This window comes from Neovison vison, chromosome 1 (assembly GCF_020171115.1).
Source record: "Neovison vison isolate M4711 chromosome 1, ASM_NN_V1, whole genome shotgun sequence".
NCBI classification, from domain to species: Eukaryota; Metazoa; Chordata; class Mammalia; order Carnivora; family Mustelidae; genus Neogale; species Neogale vison.
In genome coordinates this window covers 106,208,636-106,221,022 of record NC_058091.1, presented here as the reverse complement: position 1 = coordinate 106,221,022, position 12,387 = coordinate 106,208,636, and the positions used below count along the sequence as shown (strand labels likewise).

Sequence of the window (12,387 nt, the reverse complement as noted above, 5' to 3'; positions counted from 1 at the left end):
ATATGTAAGGGATTTTATTATTGTTATTTTCAAATAAGCTAACCAATAAATAATTGAACAACTTCTGTTTTAAATATTATTTTTCAGTTTTTCAGTTTTAAATTATAATCCAATATTAAAAGAGGCAAACCAGAGTGCCAGGGTGGCTCAGTTGGTTAAGTGTCATCGTGATTTCAATTCATGTCTTGATCTCACAGTTGTGAGATGGAGCCCTGCATAAGCCTATGCACTGGGCGTGAAGCCTCCTTAACATTCTCTCTCTCCCTCTGCCCCTCTCCCCCTGCTTGCTCCCTAAATAAAGGAAGAAAGAAAGTTGCAAACCATGTTAACAAAAGCTCTTTGGGGTTACTCAATAGATTTTAAATTTATTAAAGAGTTCTTAGATTAAAATACATGAACAATATGATTTTGCTCTAAGGAAAAATTCCCTCTCTATATATCTGTACATTTATCAACCTTTATATCTATAGTGGCATTCACCAAATACTAATGCTGGCCAATTTTTTTTTTTTTGTCTTTTTTTAAGAAAGTGGGCCAGTGAAGGACAGGGGCACCAAGGGAGAGGGAGAGAGAATCTTAAGCAGGCTCCAGGCCTAGCGTGGAGCCCCACGCAGGGCTCAATCTCATGTCTCTGAGATCATGACCCAAAGCCTAAATCAAGAGTCAGTGGCTTGACTGAACCACCAAGGTGTTCCTAATGATGACCATTTTCTTTTCTTTTTCTTTTTTTTTTTTAAGATTTTTATTTATTTACTTGACAGAGAGAGATCACAAGTAGGCAGAGAGGCAGGCAGAGAGAGAGGAAGCAGGCTCCCTGCTGAGCAGAGCTCGATCCCAGGACCCCGGGATCATGACCTGAGCCGAAGGCAGAGGCTTAACCCACTGAGCCACCCAGGTGCCCCATGATGACCATTTTCAAGGGTTGTAATTTCAGTTTGGTTTAGTATATTTTAAAGTTTTTTTTATTATTATTAAAATAATTTGTCTAAAATTATACTCACAAGCATAAATAAAAGAAAAAAGTAGGTAATAGATTCTCAAAAATACTAAAAATATATATTTCACAAATATCTGAGAATTCAGTAAATACATAACAAGAATTATTTGCTTTGATGATTTTGGATCAATTGGAAACTAAAAGAGAAAAAAATGAAAATTGACCCCTAATTCTTGACCCAACCAGATAATCCCGGGTAATCTCATCTCAAAATCTTTAATCATACCTACAAAGTGTCTTTTGCCAAATAACATTAACATTCACAGGTTCCAACAATTAGGACATGACTATCTCTGCTGGCTATTATCCAACCTACCACAAGCTCCTGCTTCTTATTATGTACAAAAATCAATTCTAGAGACCATACAGATGTTAAATGAAGCTTACAAAAGATAATATAAGAAAATAGCTTGATGATTTTAAAGAATGCAAAGATATCCTAAAGGTTACATAAAAGTCACTAATTACAACCATGAAGAAAACAATAAAAATACCTATGCTTAAATTAAGACCATATGCTCAAACAAAACTCAAGCAATTGGCAAGACAGTCCACAGAACTGGAGTATCTTCAGTAAACATGGTTTACTGAAGAGCTTACATGCTAAACACACATATATATGAATATAGATCTAAATATTAAATATATACATAGATATAACTCTAATCACTCAAGAGAAAGCAAACAACCAATTAGAAATGTAAAAAATACAAACTGAGATTTCACAAAAGAAGATATCAAAAGAGCCACTAAACATGACAATATGCTCAACTTCCCTATTATGAGGAAAAATAAAAATTGAAGCTACAACAAAATAAACACAGAGTAGTTAAAATCTGCAAGGCAACCATAACAAGGGTGGTGAGACTGGATCATCTGGAACTCTTACTGTTGGTAAGGAATTAAATCAAAATTATTTTGGAAAACTGGAAGTAGCTATTAATCATTCAACAATTCAGCTCTTGGTTATATACACAACAGAAATGCATATGCTTCGCTCAGCACAAAAGACGCATACAAGATTATCATTAGCAACATTATTCATAATAACCAAAAACTGGGATGGGAGGAGGATGTTCATCTATGGAAGAAAGAATAACTGGATTGTAAATATTCAATTGAGTACTATAAAGCAATAAAAATGAATGAATTTTAGCATAGGTGCTATCTCTCAAACATAACACTGAGCAAAAGTAAGTAGGCACAACAGAATATATACAGTATGCAGTATGATCCCCAAAATACGAAATTTTAGATTGGGCAAAATTTATCCTACCTGTTAAGCATCAGGATGGTGATTACTTTTGGAAGAGAAAAGAAAAGAGTGAGTGATAAGACTTTTGATAATACAGATAATGTTCTTTTGAGATAATGTTCTTCTGAGCTTTATGTTTAATATTTGAGTGAATTTTATGTGAGTTATACTTCAATTAAAAATGAAGACAAGACAGATGCCTAAAGTTTATTATTAAATGAAGAGAAAGGTAAATAAATCTACTTAGCGCTTTATTTCATTTTAAAAAATCAAACTAGGGCTATATAAATATTCATATGTATACGGATATATGGTGGAAAAGAACACCTCAAGGTGGGAAAAGAATCAGCTGGAGGAAGGGGAGTGTTTCTTCTTTTCTTTATATATTAAGTTAATCTCATGTCAAGTCAGTGCTGTTAATTCCTGTGGAAAGTGATTCTAACATAATATTATATTGTATATATTGCATACAATATGCTGTATATATTGTATATAATTCTAATGTAGTATTATTATATTGAATAATTTAATAACACTCCTACCATCTCACCAAATCATTACTCCTTAAGGGCAAAGATTGTGTTTGTTGAAAGAATAATTATTATTGAATAAAATATAAATTTAATCACTAATTTAATGTAATGTTTGTTTTTAAAGGTAGTGAGAAGAATATTGGGCAACACTTTCTTCACTTATTTCTTGTGGAAGGACGGCCCACAGTTAAATATGGATGTGGAAGTTCTCAAAATATCTTGACTCTTTCTGCTAGTTATAGAATTAACACAAATGTTTTCATCCCTATCACAGTACGGTAAGTCCTCCACAGTAATTCTTTGAATTATAGTGCTGAGCCTTATTTTTTAAGTGTTATTTGTATGTATAATATCCACCAAATACAAAAAGAAAGACAAAAAAACTTTCCATCTGAAAGTTGTTTTGCCAATCAATTTTTTAATTAACATGTAATGTATTATTAGCCCCAGGGGTACAGGTCTGTGAATCGCCAGGTTTATACACTTCACAGCACTCACCATAGCACATACCCTCCCCAGTGTCTATAACCCAACCACCCCCTCCCTAGCCCACTCCCCCTGGCAACCCTCAGTTTGTTTTGTGAGATTAAGAGTCTCTTATGGTTTGTCTCCCTCCCGATTCCATCTTATTTCTCTGTTGCCAACCAATTTTTTTCAGTTTGATGGAGTATTAACTCCATCAAATTAAATTAAGGTATAATTTGATACTGCCCAATGCCAATCAAATTATATACAAAATGAATTGATTTCTTTGAAAATATCAAGGAGCAAATGCATAGGTTGAAGAGTTATGTGATTCAGTTGAAATTAAGATCTAGTTCAGGGTGCCTGGGTAGTGCAGTCGTTTCATCGTGGGACTCTTGATTTTGGCTCTGGTCATGATCTCAGGGCGGTGAGATAGAGCTCCAGTTTGTGAGACAGAGCCCAGCATGGGGCTACAAGCTTAGAGGGAATCTGCTTAAGATTCTCTCTCTCCTCCCTTTGCCCCTCCCCGCCTCTCTCCCCATTTTGAATGAAGGGAGGGAGGAAGGTAAGAAGGAAGAAGGGGGAGAAGGAGAAAAGGAAGGAAGGAAAAGAAATTAAGATCAAGTTCATTTATTTAACAAAATATCTTCTGAGTGAAAATAGCTGCTCAGAATAAGGGATGGGGGTAGTAGCCATTGACTCTGCACAGAAAAAAAAAAAAGAATCCAGTAGAGGAAAAATGAATATTAAATGGAAATTTATTCCTAGGGCATATAAACTTTTAAAGGCAGTCTCAAATTTAATTCATACTTCAGAATTAGGACGTCTCAGAAGAGAGAAATGGCTAAATATGATGGTCACATCCCAAGGGCATTACTGAACAAAATTTACATGTAGCAGCCAAGAATTTAAAATTCTTCATCAGTACAGCAATCTAGTGATAATGGTCTCTAAAGTTACTCTGTGTCAGTTAAAAATAACATTTTGTGTCTGAGTTTATACGTTAGATGACAATTGTATACTTTAGTCTGATTAGCAGGAATCTTGGCTAACTTGTGAAGGTTATATAAATCAAATAAGCTTTCCCAGGGTCTGTATCAATCTGCAAATAAAATTAAGGAAATTGACACCAATCCGAAAATGGAAACTCCTTCCAGGCAGGGACAGTATCTTACTCATTTTTAATGCAGTTTGTAGGGCATCTGACAGAAAGATGTTCAGTAAATGTTTGAACGAGTGAAGAAATGAGAGTATCTGGGCTGGGCAGTTCAGTTCGTTATGGCAAGAAGGCAACAAAATTACCCTAAGGCAATGAAACTATTATTCATAAATTAGGCAAACCCTTTTAGAACAGAGAGTTGTGTACAGCCAAAGCAAATTTTCAGAGCCACGGACTTAACTCTTGCTTTAATCATCTCTCTTACAAAGAGTGCAGTTGGTCACAAAAAAAGAGCCAGATGAGAAGGTGAATAACCTAGAAACCAATTTAAAAGCCATTTTGACTGATAACACCATCGTTTTATACAGTGTAATCATTTCATACTAACAGTGGCACATTTGATCACATATGAAGTAATTTCTGTTTTCATCAAACTTTATTAAAGGGATGATTTCATTCTTTGCCTTTAAGTAATGAATACCTAGGTAGGCTGTCCTCAAACCATGCAGAGCCTTAGGCAGACTGAGGTTGAAACCATCCTTCAAAAAAATACTGTCACTTCTAGTAAAGCTAAAAACTGAGGGCTTTCCAAATCTTTCCATTAAGTTTATTCAGAATTTAAAAAGCAAGAAAGAGATATCTCTACTGACACAAAAATGCAAATCTGCTTTGTCTTATAAGCAGCATCTCACAAGACCTTAAGGTGACAATAAGTTATATTAAAGACTGACCTAGGACTGTATTATATTATATATTATATAAATCATTTAATTTATGTAATAAATATGAATAACAAGTATATATTAGTAATTCTTCAATAAGTTTTACTGTTGAAGTATAAAGAAGTAAGGTCATAACTAGAGGTAAGTGAGAAGTCAAGAGGTGGATATATAAGATAAGAGATTTGAGCATGTTTAATTATGGATTGAACTTACTAGTTGAGTGGAAGGTGTTAGCACATAGAAAAATAATGAATAATTGAGAACATAAACTCCCTTATAAATTTATAGTGATGAGATACAATCCACATGAGAGAAGATTTCTGCCAGAGGGGAGGGAAAATGGAAAAGACACACACATTGAGACTTCTGATTTCTGTTTTTATGTATGTCCCGTGATCTGTGACTCTCTTTTGCTTGATCCCTATCAGTCCCTATCTGCTTGATTCCTGTCTATCCCCTCTCAGTTGTTTACATCACCTTCTCTCTTCACCTTTCCTGCTCCACTCCTACTTCTCCATTCTTAACTGGGCACAAGTTAGCATTAAAAGGGTCTTTTGGTACAGCTCTTTCTAGCTATCCTAATTCTTTCTAATGGGACACCTGTTATTGCAAACTTAGAACAAATTGGTCCCTTAAAAGTATGTGAATCAAGGTCCTTTTTAATTATATGAATGTTGTTGGAATTCCTTCTATATTTAAGGGTCCCTGATGACAAAATACCGTAGCATGATTGATAAGAACTTATTTTCAAAAATTAGTAGAGCTCTAAGGTAAATACATAAAAGATGACTTTGATTTTTATTTTGTTTTTAGCCACCGAGAATAAACATGAGAGTATTTCCTCCTACTAAATTTGCATTGTACCTGCAGATAGATGGCAGAAGTAGAACGAACTTGAATAAACCACCTGTAGTGATACAGGTCAATTCAGTATCAAGATAGAAGTTCTTCTTAAATGAAATGGAGCAGAGATCACAGCTCTACAGATAGATTGTAATTCATACTCATGCACAGTTTGTCTTTCATTTCAACAAATTTTGAAAGGGATCACATAGAGAGAGTCTTAGTTTTCACAAGGGTTATTCTCCTTTGGGAAAGTTCAGAAAAATTGTCTTACCATATATATATACTTTTTAAAGTTTCTGAAGTTTAAATTTTTCTGCCACCTTTTGTGTCTCTCCTATATAAAAGCTGACTCTTTATTCAGCATTTTGTTCTGTAAAGAAGTCCTGTGTCATTTCCTTTAGGTAACTTACTGTGTTATTACCTGCATGTTTTAAATCCACACAGCCTATTCTACCTTCCCTCCTTACCTACCTACCAACCTATTCTTCCTTCTACCTTAGGTTTCTCAAACACTTATCCAGGGATGTAGCATTATCCATGTATATTTAAGGCACGTTCCAGTATCTAGTGATTCATAGTTAACAAACTCTTAAGGTAGCCAATGCCAAATGAATTTTGACCAAGAATTGGGTGAGTGTCAGAACTGCACATCCCAATCAACAACTTTTGAGTAACTGGTCAGTGTAAAGGAATGCATGCATGGTTTAAGACCAATTGAACAGAGGCTGGAAAAGTTTCTAATAGTTGGGCAGTAAGAACCTTAGAACTTGTTCAAACTCAAACATCAGATAAAACCATTGCAAGCACTTTTTTTTTCAATTTATTTATTTTCAGAAAAACATTATTCATTATTTTTTCACCACACCCAGTGCTCCATGCAAGCCGTGCCCTCTATAATACCCACCACTTGGTACCCCAACCTCCCACCCCCCCGCCACTTCAAACCCCTCAGATTGTTTTTCAGAGTCCATAGTCTCTCATGGTTCACCTCCCCTTCCAATTTACCCAAATTCCCTACTCCTCTCTAATGCTCCTTGTCCTCCATGCTATTTGTTATGCTCCACAAATAAGTGAAACCATATGATAATTGACTCTCTCTGCTTGACTTACTTCACTCAGCATAATCTCTTCCAGTCAAGCACTTTTGACATAACACCTTGTACGATATTTGGTCCAATAAACAAAATAAACTGATAAAAACTGCTGCTGAGTTTTGTCAGTGGACTGATTTTTACCTCCTGTTTGATCTTACTAATTTCTCTGAGATAAAAACCTCATATAGGTAGAGGTATATGTATATGCGTGTGTTTGTGTGCTAATGTGAGTACCTATCTGTGCAAACTACTCTTTATTTTTTAATTAACACATTTCCCACAACTGTTTGATTAAGAAAATAGAAAATAAATTTATATAATGCAAAGCTAACATTAACCTTAAAGAATGGGAAATAAAAAGAATTCTGAGTAGGATTGCTTTTGACTATAACAAATGAAGAGATTTAGTGGTAAGTAATTTAAGAAAAATAAGAAAGGAACAAATGACAACTTCTTATAATACCTACGTGTATTGCCAAAGGCCTTTCAGACAACTCTGCTCAAAATTGACTTACAGCACTTTGCCATTTTCCCCATGTAAATTCTGTCTATTACAACTTGTTGCCCAGCTGGTATTCACCTATAACTCCATACAGAGAATGATCAGGAGACTACCCAAGTTTATATAAGAAGAAAGAATACCCATCATGTATTATAAGCTCTAATTTTGGGAGTAACTCAAAATGTCTCATGTCTCTGATTTTCTAAAATGTGAAAGTTTTTCACACATTCTTGGTATTTAATATTATATAATCTATGATTGCATGCCTTTAGTCTTAGTGCCCAGAAACTCTGTAATAGCAAGAACCTTCACTTCTTAAAACAGATGGTGACTTTTGAACTGTGCTAAATCTATAAGATATTAGATTTATTCATAAAACGTTGCCATGTCAATATGGAAGTTTGGCAAGCTTTTCATCTTAAAAAGGTCAAACTTCATCACTTCAATATTAATTTCTGTATCTTTTCCATCAACACTTCCATCTGGTATTTCTTAAAGGAAATGTAGGAAAACTGTAGCCAAATATGGGAAATATAGCATAATACTTTATAATTACATTGACTTGTACCTAAGTACATATATCTAAACATTGCTCCTTTATCCATATGTTACACACTAATCATACATAACATGTCCAGTACTAGGGGGATAGCAAATTATAGTGTAATTTATTCATATATTGAATTGGGACAAGCCACTATAAAAACAAAATTTCTTTCATTAAATAAATTTAGTTTAAGAAAATCTTTCAGAAGTCTGTGGGTCTAAGAGTTGGTAAATTTAGTATTATTTAGTATTATTTAGTATTATTTATTGGATAGAGTCTTCTGCTAGCATGTATGGTTGTGTCTAAAATTTGCATAAATCTTGAGAAACAAGAAGTGTCAGTTTGGTGTTCAGTGAGGCAGAAATAGAATAGAGCTCTCTAAATAAAGACATCGTGATCTGAATGTGAAGCTGAGTCTATACAATATGTTCACTGGATAATATGTCAGTTATGGACTCAACCAATCAGTGGTATAAAAAAAAATTCCAAATGATTGACTGTGTAATCACATGCATGCTCCTCATATGTGCAGTTCAGTTCAAATTGTCCAAATGAAATGTCTGTTAACAAAGATACAAAAGTGAAGATTCAGGTCTATAACTCCTCATCTTCTGGTGAGCTGAGATGCCAAGACAGCCAGAGAGCTGATAGACCGTCAAGGGCTCAGAGCAACCACAAAGATTCTACTGAAGAGAAAGGAATATAGCAGTTGACAAGTACATCTGTAACATGAAAAATAAACTGGATGGTGAAGAAAGATTAGAAATTTATCAGAGGGACAGCAGTTGGAAGAGGATAAGCAATGACATCATGGCATTGAATAACATCATGGTTCATGTGGAAAATTGTATGGAGATTGGGTAATGAGAACATAAAGTTTGAGGTGAAACGATATTTAGCTCTTTAGCAGAACATCAAATGTTGTGATTTCTAATGCAGAGATTCATGATAAACTAAAACAAAAGCCAAAAAATTCTTTTGAGAATTAGGAATGTATGCTGAAGAAAGCTTCATACTTTCTTCATCCTTTTTTGTTAATGGTAGATTTCTGCAACTGTCAAAGCTATTGAGAAAGTTGGAACTGTTCTTGTATGGTGGCAGAGTATACAGAAAAAGGAACTTCAATCCCTAAAAGCCTTTTCTCTCTGTAATTCTAAAATGCATGTAACTATCATCTTTACGACAAGATTATATAAGGAAGTAATAGAAAGCAAATGAAGACTTAGGGGCAAACTGAATATATAGGAATTAGGTCAGAAAAACAATAATTGATAAAGTCAGAGAACACTCTGCCACACAGGGCAGTTAAAGGGAATTAACTTGTTTAAAAAATAAGATTCAGGTAACGTGATGCCGCCAGCTTTATTTTTGTTTTTCAACATTTCCTTAGCGATTCGGGGTCTCTTCTGATTCCATACAAATTTTAGGATTATTTGCTCCAGCTCTTTGAAGAATGCCGGTGGAATTTTGATCGGAATGGCATTAGAAGTATAGATTGCTCTAGGCAGTATAGACATTTTAACAATGTTTATTCTTCCGATCCAAGAGCATGGAATGGTCTTACATCTATTTGTGTCTTCTTCAATTTCTTTCATGAGTGTTCTGTAGTTCCTCAAGTACAGATCCTTTACCTCTTTAGTTAGGTTTATTCCCAGGTATCTTATGGTTCTTGGTGCTATAGTAAATGGAATCGATTCTCTAATTTCCCTTTCTGTATTTTCATTGTTAGTGTATAAGAAAGCCACTGATTTCTGCACATTGACTTTGTATCCTGCCACGTTGCTGAATTGCTGTATGAGTTCTAGTAGTTTGGGGGTGGAGTCTTTTGGGTTTTCCATATAAAGAATCATGTCATCTGCGAAGAGAGAGAGTTTGACTTCTTCATTACCAATTTGGATACCTTTTATTTCTCTCTGTTGTCTGATTGCTGTTGCTAGGACTTCTAATACTATGTTGAACAAGAGTGGTGAAAGTGGGCATCCTTGTCTTGTTCCTGATCTCAATGGGAAGGCTGCAAGCTTTTTCCCATTGAGGATGATATTTGCTGTGGGTCTTTCATAGATAGATTTGATGAGGTTCAGGAATGTTCCCTCTATCCCTATGCTTTGAAGCGTTTTAATCAGGAATGGATGCTGGATTTTGTCAAATGCTTTTTCTGCATCAATTGAGAGGACCATGTGGTTCTTCTCTCTTCTCATATTAATTTGTTGTATCACATTGATTGATTTGCAAATGTTGAACCATCCAAGTAGCCCAGGGATGAATCCCACCTGATCATGGTGGATAATCTTTTCAATGTGCTGTTGGATCCTGCTGGCTAGGATCTTGTTGAGAATCTTAGCATCCATATTCATCAGTGATATTGGTCTGAAATTCTCCTTTTTGGTAGGGTCCTTGCCTGGTTTGGGGATCAGGGTAATGCTGGCTTCATAGAAAGAGTCTGGAAGTTTTCCTTCTGCTTCAATTTTTTGAAACAGCTTCAGGAGAGTAGGTGTTATTTCTTCTTTGAAGGTTTGGTAGAATTCCCTAGGGAATCCGTCAGGTCCTGGGCTCTTGTTTTTGGGGAGGTTTTTGATCACTAATTCAATCTCGTTATTAGATATCGGTCTATTCAGGCTGTCGATTTCTTCCTGGTTCAATTTTGGTAGTTTATATTTTTCCAGGAATGCATCCATTTCATCTAGGTTGCTAAGCTTATTGGCATACTGATGAATACCCAACTTTTGTAGCAACATGGATGGGGTTGGAAGAGATTATGCTGAGTGAAATAAGTCAAGCAGAGAGAGTCAACTATCATATGGTTTCACTTATTTGTGGAGCGTAACAAATAGCATGGAGGACAAGGGGCATTAGAGAGGAGTAGGGAATTTGGGTAAATTGGAAGGGGAGGTGAACCATGAGAGACTATGGACTCTGAAAAACAATCTGAGGCGTTTGAAATGGCAGGGGGGTGGGAGGTTGGGGTACCAGGTGGTGGGTATTATAGAGGGCACGGCTTGCATGGAGCACTGGGTGTGGTGAAAAAATAATGAATAATGTTTTTCTGAAAATAAATAAATTGAAAAAAATATTTTAAAAATCCAAAAAAATAAAAAATAAAAAATAAGATTCATATGAGAAAATGTCAAGGGATTATTTTATTATTAAGTAAATATGTGGTTAATTGACAATACAGATTTAAATCCCATGTTTTTTTCCAACCTGAAAGTTCTTCAAGTCTTATTCTCAGTGGTAGGCTTCAATCCTTGACAACATATTTATCTTAAGTAGCTTCTTTAGAACAATTCTTACAGAATGGACTCAAAATATAGACAATCTTACTTACTTAAAAAAAATGGCTAGTCACCTAACTTTCTAAATTAAGCTAAAAGAAGCTATGTAAGCTTCTTCCTCAACAAATTCACCTTGACTTCATCAACATATTGAATAAAAAGAAGATAGATAGTAAGATAAATTATTTTACAATTTAACATCTGTGAACTCTGTTCTACCTAACACAGATTCATTTAAGAATAGTTTAAGACTTTTCAGAAGATATACTAAATGTTTAAAATTGGAAGCTAATGTCATAGAGAGATACTGGTACTAAGCCAAAGTGTTTGAACTCAATAAATATAGAAGAAAGGCTTTTAATATTTCTTCAGATAATTCATTCTAATGCCACCACAAGAGACAGTAAATTCCTGTTTTACAGTATTTGATACAGCATTCTTTCCTGGTCCCTCCTTCTTCTCAACTTGGAAACAGTTGACTTAATTCTAACTTATAGTAATATTTGAACCCCAATCTGCCCTCAAGGACAATGTTACAAAGATAAAAAGGAGATTCCAGGAAAAAGCCCTGTAGGAAATACCATAAAAATTTACATAGGAGCTTACTATACACCTCAGTAAAGCTCCCATCATTTGGGGGGCAGAAATTTCCAGTCCTATGTGATGGACTGGGATGAACTCAACCATGCACTGAGAAACTCTTCCCACCTCCCAAATGAATAAAATAGCAAAGAAGCATTCTCCTGCTTGCATCGTACTAGCAATGACACTCATTTCTGCACCTGGGTACAGTAGTAGAGACTGTTCCAAAAGAAAACTCTAGCTCCTCTTGTATATAAGCCTCAGATAAAATGATGGAAACACAATTCCAGCTTAGCACAGTCTTTGTGAAGAATTCATAGAACAAGAGAAAGTAAAGATTTAGATTGTTCGCACAGAAATCACCAATGAGCAGGGCACCTGGGTGGCTCAGTCACTTAAGCGGCCGAATTTTG

The 12,387-nt window shown here is 35.1% G+C and overlaps 1 protein-coding gene across 1 annotated transcript in view; it reads left to right on the top strand.

Moving 5' to 3' along the window:
* EYS (eyes shut homolog) overlaps positions 1-12,387 on the top strand; it is a 1,652,430-nt gene that overhangs the window by 1,372,879 nt on the left and 267,164 nt on the right. Inside the window, 1 exon segment of the mRNA XM_044253753.1 lies at positions 2,914-3,063. Within this exon segment, the coding sequence (XP_044109688.1) occupies positions 2,914-3,063 (150 nt within the window).